Genomic DNA, 7,057 nt, shown 5'->3' on the forward strand with positions numbered 1-7,057 from the left:
AGGTAGAGCGGCTTATTAAAATCCTAAAGCCTTTTATATTAGCTTCTAAGCGGATAAAAGGCGACGTTAATAGTCCTAGTATTAAAGGCTTATATAGCGCTTTATAGGAGTTAATTACTAATATAGAACTCCTTTATTAAATCCTCTAGCAAATTTAGCAAAGCCTTAAAAATAAAAGTAACTCTTTCCTTAAATTGGGCGTTAATATAGCTTTTTAAAAGATTAATAAATATTTTAATAAAATAAAGGACGAGAGCCTTACTACTTTACTATAGTAATTCTCTATCTATTGCTTAAACGAGCCTACTTTTATAATAAATAGAAACGGTAGACTTAATAGTAGAAGTACGCTAAGTAGTATATGGAAACTATATTTACTAACTTTATTAATAATTAAGAAGATAAGGAAGATAAGTAACTAGTTAAGCCGTAACGTAGAAAGGTTCCTTATAAATCTAATAATAATTTAGCTAATAAATATGCGCAGTTGTTAGTTATTAATAAAAGCCTTACTTCTATACGCAATTAAAAGCGGATTAAGCTCGCTAGTAAGCTTAATCGCTACTATAACGTAGGCCTTAAGTTTATTAAGATTTATACTAATAATAATAATAAGGTAAATAATGTTGTTCCTAATCCTCTTACCTAGTGGCTTAATATTAGTTAAGTCCTCTATCCAACGCTTACTAAGATCGCTCTTAATATATTCTCTATACTAGCTATAAGCTTTATATATAAATAAGTCTTTAGTTAAGCTAAAAAGATTATTACTAATAAGCGTAATTAACTATTAGCCGACACTATTAAAGCGGATTAGTGCTAGAAATGGTAGCTAATTAAGGGCCTTTTATTAAGTAGTTTAATTAACTGTATTAGCACTAATAGAGCGTTAACTATACCCTAGTTAACGAGCTTAAACGTTAATCTTACTAGCTATAAGCTAAATGTAGAGGTAGGAGAGCCGGCTTGGTAAGCTATATTTACTAAAGCTTTATATTTAATTAAAATCTAATACTAAAATAGAGCCTTCGGAGCCTTACTACTTACTACCTTCCTACCTTTTTTAGGCCTCTGCGGGCGTATAGGACGATTTTAGCTACATTTAAATACTATATTAGGTAAATTAAGGTAGATTTTTAATTGGGCAACGTTAATATTTATATATATAGAGGTGCTGCCAAAAATCTGGAATAAAATACTATTAAATCTATACTAATTGTCTAATTAGGAAAGCGAGCTGACAGCGGAACAGTCAGCGTACCTTATTTTGATGCAGCGGACAGCGAGCGATCTGGTTGGCCGCAGTCAGTCAGCTATAGGGCCTTAAAGCTCGCTGGAGACTGACTGTTGGACACACTGTGTGCCATTGCAACTGTGATTCATTGTATTCATACTATATACAATGACGTCTCTTTCTTTCAACAAATGGCTTCAACGATAATGTAAACCAATCGCGAAAGAACCAATGCTACACTTTATACTATGCTAGTACTAAATTGGGTTATCTGCGCCTAACCTTCGTCGACGATCTGTTGCATAAGTCGGCGAATGCAGGCACGTCTAAATCTGCACAGGTCGATTGAACGCGTTGCAAAGGCAGCCAAACTACTGGTTCCGAAAGAGGCGCATTGGGCGAAGGCATGAGCGAATTTTGCAACGGACCATACGCCGTATAAGGTCGGCTGAGGTAGAGGTTGAGGACGAGCAGCAGAAGATGAAGGTGCGATAGAGAAACCGTCCTAGGACTACCAGCTGTGGAAAGTGAGACTCATGTGATGGTTGGTTGATTGATTGAGAGAGCTATTGAGACACGATATGATGCATAGACGGTGCCAAGTCGAAACAGGCAGTGGCGGCCCAAAGGCCGTCCTCCGACACCAGCAAATATATAACTGGAACCCCTGACTGAGATCGCACCGGTATTATACCGCCTCTTAGACCTCAATAAGCGGAGTTCTGCACGTGGACTCATTGTGGCCTAAGCTCTTCTCTAGTCTTCAGTGCTGCAATGTCAACACGCTTTCCCATCACAACTCATGGCATGGTCTTTCATCCAATCTACCAATTTATCAAATCTACGGCACTTGTGATGGTTCGAGAAATCCGCCACATCGCCTAGTGGATTTGAAGGGTCATGTCGAATCAAGAGCGGGGTAACATCGCCATGGCACATGATAGCAATTCTCAAGCTCTCGATGCAGTGATCAACGTGTGTTCGAGCCATCTGAGGAGTTCCCCGGAAGTGCTCTGGTGGGGTTTCGTAGGAGTCTAGATAAGTGTACTGTCGAATCTTGTTCTGTTTAAGATTGTACTGGTTAGCAAAGGCAACTTATATATCAAAGGGGAATGCAGCGGGTATACCAAACAATGCAACTGATGGAAAACTTCGAAATTGGCTACAACCCCTCTTCCATACTGTGGAGGTGTCAACTTCCACATATCATCTAAAGTCTTGTTGAGTAGATGCAACACGTCGAAAGGGATATTTATTTCGCCAACTATAGTTATTATGCAAGTTAACCCAAGTCTCAAGGAACTAGATAACTTACTGTTCCAGAGATTATCCCACGCCTCGTCTCCTTCAGCAGTCGGTTTTCCCATATAAAGGGACGTTTTCCAAAAGTCATTGTCCCAATCCAGGTCGTAGTACTCGACAGCCTCTACCATTGGGGCTATTTAAAAAAAACCAGGCCATAGAGGTTAGCATTTCACAATAACGGACATAATTCTGAAAGTTGAAGTGTCCGCTCACAATACGTGGATAGTTGCCTTGCACAACTAAGGTCAGTAGGTTTTACGATGGTGTAAGCCGTAATAAGCAGGAAAGCTCCCATTATAGTTAACGAAGCAGATAGGTAACGAGACCATCTGCAACAGTGCTTCTCGCGACTGTGATTGATGTCGGTTTGTTTAATTAGAGGAAAGTCTTGACCTTCCTCCCCTCCGCCGTCAGTAGAAACATCCAAAGGCAGGAGCCTCTTATAGAACTTGTTAGGGATCATATCTTATCACGTTGAGGACGATTTATCTGTTGTGGGAGTTGCGAAGATCGTGTAATTGAGACGCCTGTGCACGGGTTTAACTAACATCACAGGAGAAATTCCGGAGGAGGAACGGAAAATAAAGGAAACGCGAATGCATCATGTGAACTCTTAGGCACCCCGTATCGCCTCATCCCTCTGCAACGGTGGGCTGGTTTTAGTTGCTAACAGAGTTGATAATAAGCAAGCTAAGCTGGTTTGGGACTGTGCGCAAAGCCGTGCAAGCGCTATACACTGGTAAAAACACAAGTGCAAGGCCATTAATATGGTCTGTGGTCTCGTGCAAGGTGCTCATGTCAACCTGTACACGGTTTTGCGCACGGCCTTCCAACCTGCTTGCTTGCTTGTTATCAACTCTGGTTGCTAAGAGCCTTCTTCAGACTACTAATGACGTAAAGTTATGCATACTAATAGGCTAACGCCGCTCCTTAAATCCGCTGAGCCATTTCTTCCGAAGACAGGTGGCAGAACCACCAGCATCTAGGTTGTAGTCTCTGTACCTTGGTAATGTACTTAGCTCACAGGCTAAACGGGGATATCATAGCTAGAAACAGAGTGATAAAATGTGAGACAATTTAGAAAATGACTATATCCCTTGACATGCGTCCTCTCGCCTAATTGACCAATAAGATCGTTCAAATTAGGCATCGGATCGATAATTTTAAGTGGTTTGAATCAGGCAAATCCCAAGGCTTTTGGGGAGGCTTTTTCGCAGTCTAGGTAGGTGAAATTATATATTGGGTAGGCTGAATAAAACCCTCATCATAAGATTAATAGTTTCGGATCATTACAGTGGCAAGACATTGGTCTGTTCACACGCGACAATATTGTCACCAAATTCAATTACCCACCACACCACAATGCAACGCTCGTTTGGCACAGAAATTAGTGGAAATTACAGGCCTGGAGCAGAGCTCTTAAATATACAAAGAGCTGGAATCCTTAGTGTAGTAGAGGCAGGGGAAGAGAAGACTAAAATCGCGGCTAGATATTGCGTTAGTCGTCGCGTTATTTATAATACAATCGATCAATAGAATAGGTACTATACGCTCAACTCTCTACTAAGGCCTAGAGCGTCCAAAAAGCTTAATTAATACTAAAAGTATCTGCCTATTTAAATTATATATAGAAACCCTTAAATTAACTATATAGCTTTTAAGTACTAAGTTATAGGGGTTACCGTTAAGCATAAAACTTTATAATATCTCTTTTAAAAAAATACTATATTGCAAACTAGCGCGCTAAGAAGAGACTAAAGCTAACGCTAGCAGTAGCTTAATTAAGACTTTATTAGGCTTAAAAGTATAAGAGATTCTCTTAGAAAGATATTAAGTTTTCTAATAAGTATTTCTATAAATATAACTCTAGAAAGAAGCCTATTTAGGTCTTCTATACGTCTTTATAAAAGTTAAATTATAATTTTATTAAAGAGGTATTTAATAAAAAGAATCTTATATAGATAATCTACGCCATTTTTAGATATAACGGCTATTTAAAGTTAATTGCTATAGAAAGGGACGCTTTGGCACGAAAGTAAGGCTATAGTACCTAAAGCTAGGTCTAGGCCTTAGAAGAAAGCCTTATACTAATCTATAAGCCTTTAAATATATACTAAATAAATAACGCTCTAATTTATAAAGGAATAGTTAGAAACATATAGTATTTAAATACTAAAATTCCCTCTATACTTACCTAATTAAATACCTTTAGTAAGTACTAAAAAATAAGGCTCTTAAGCTTTATCTAAAGCTTAAATAGATAAGGTAAAGTAGGAAGGATTTAGAGAGTTTAATTAAAGCATATAAAGAGGTATAGATGGCCCTTAATTAAGGCCTTATACAGTATAAAACGAAGGCTAAAGGTAGTAAGAAATGTATATAGCTAGCAGATAAAGTATTAACTATAATTAAATAATCTATATACTGATTTGGCTGCATTTAATTACTATAGCGTTATTATAGTCGGAAATAGGGAATAAAGTTATTAGAATCTAACGGGTACTATATCTATTTTATATTAGGCCTAGACATAATAGCAGAACGTTTTAAGTACGCTAGATATAGGATCCTTATGGTAATCCATTAAACTAGCGTCGCGTGGATCTAAGGTTAAATTTATTCCAATGCACTATACCTAAATAAAAATAATAGTTACTAGCCTGCCATTTTAGATCCAATTGGCGCGAGTGTTAAATAGATCACTAGATCCTTGCAATAGGGCTGGTTAGATCTGCTGCTTCATATTCTATTTCTTATTTATTTATATACTATATAATACCTAAGAGCGCCGTGGCTTGTACTAAGTGTTATCCTTCACATGGATAGATACGCTCTATAAAATGTGCTCCGTGCGCACTAATCAAGAAGTTGTTCCGCCAAACTAATGAGATTTTGAATAAAGCCACGAATATACTGTATTTTGTTGTAGATTATATATAGGGCCTCATTCGAGGGCGTTAAGTCGACCGACATGCTCCTGCCAATACGGGCCATCCTTGCATAGTGGTATTCGACAGTGTCGACACCCTTACGTCACTTCTATGCGAGAGTGTTGTATTCTTAATGTCGCGCACGGGCCATAAAAATACTACCTCATCTATGCAAGGGATAGAACAGAAAGGAATTGGGCAGAGACACGTAGTGACGCTACTGTGTATTGAGAGCGGGAATACCTGTAATCTCTACGTCATTATCAATCAATCTCATACTCGGTCTTTCTTGACACTAAGTATTAGTTTGCAGCGCATTGCGCTAAAAAGTAGTACTGCCCTATGATCTATTATTTAGTCTATGCAAAGAGCGCTATACTTCTTGGCACTATGTCTTACAAAATTTGCGCTCTAAAACGACAGTCGCTTTACATGGGAAAGCGCACAGCTTCAGCTCGTAGCCGTACTTTTAGGCTAGAAGAAGATTCGGCCGATGGGGAGAGCTAAGGTCATATGACAAACGTTTAAATTTGACGGCTAGGGAAGAGATTATAAAATAGTATTAGGAAGTGGGCATATAAATATAAGAATGCCCACGCCGAGTGAAGTTATTCCTTCAACCTATATTCATCTTTATTGACAGTCATCGTCTTACTATCATTTTGAGCTTCTCTTACACCAAAGGATCCGTTAGATCTCCATCTCAAAATGAAGGTTCTTAGCTTTGTTATGGCAGTTTTTGCGATGGCCCTTGCTGTGAATGCAGCACCGGCACCGGGATACAGTTACTATTTTGACGTGAGTATTAACTTAATACCGATATTACAAGACGGCTGATGGCTGTATATGGATATAAAATTGATAATCATATAGGATTACGTTAACGCTGAGGAAAACTCCGCTGCAAATGAATAGGACTTGTAGATGTCATATCTGCAGTTATGTAAGTGCTCTTTATCTAGTGCGTCTAGCCATTGCTAAGCGCTATTTTAAAGTGGCACACTTTATTGCCAAGATTTATAGCAACGTTGTTTGTGGCAAGGATTATGTTATGTACTGTTATATGCTCGGATACAGGGTTGCAAATCAGTCAACTCAATCCGATTAAGGCCTTAAATCGGTTGAATTGAAAACTTTGTAAACAGAGAGTCCAGTTAATTGAATTGATTGAATTAATATCGAGGTCTTGGCACTTATTGCAACTGAATTCAACTGGTGTAGTAGTTAGCAACTATTACGAGTCTTGGCATAGAGTCGATGCAGAAGGTGTCGACCAAGATCGGATTTGCTTACCCTGCCTTCTACCCTATATCTTATTACCCTATTGCCTATAACCCTATTGCTTACTACCCTCCTTTGTGGCCTGCACCTACCTTATATATAAAGGGCGCCTAGGGCCAGCTTAAATAGACAGAGTTCTTATTCTAAATTGTCCGGTCAACAGAAGGACCTATTTAACGACGCCGAAATCATTCCCTACTGTCCCTCCTATCGCCTTACTCTCAATATACGTCTATTACAAGTCTTGGCGTAGTGTTGACCTTCTAACCGCATCAATACTGTTCTGCCTCGCACCCCTTAAGACGCT

General features: G+C 38.7%; 1 protein-coding gene across 1 annotated transcript; it reads right to left on the reverse strand.

Moving 5' to 3' along the window:
• Positions 1 to 1,754: 1,754 nt before the first annotated feature.
• Positions 1,755 to 3,002, reverse strand: K441DRAFT_651284 (uncharacterized protein; the record flags this gene model as incomplete). The annotated part of the gene is made up of 4 exons (XM_067647157.1): positions 1,755 to 2,296; positions 2,362 to 2,498; positions 2,550 to 2,672; positions 2,753 to 3,002. 4 exons carry the CDS (start codon positions 3,000 to 3,002, stop codon positions 2,012 to 2,014), a joined length of 795 nt encoding a protein of 264 aa, XP_067509865.1. The 3' UTR covers positions 1,755 to 2,011.
• Between the last annotated feature and the right edge of the window lie 4,055 nt (positions 3,003 to 7,057).

This window comes from Cenococcum geophilum (genome assembly GCF_001692895.1).
Source record: "Cenococcum geophilum 1.58 unplaced genomic scaffold K441scaffold_2, whole genome shotgun sequence".
Taxonomy (NCBI): domain Eukaryota; kingdom Fungi; phylum Ascomycota; class Dothideomycetes; order Gloniales; family Gloniaceae; genus Cenococcum; species Cenococcum geophilum.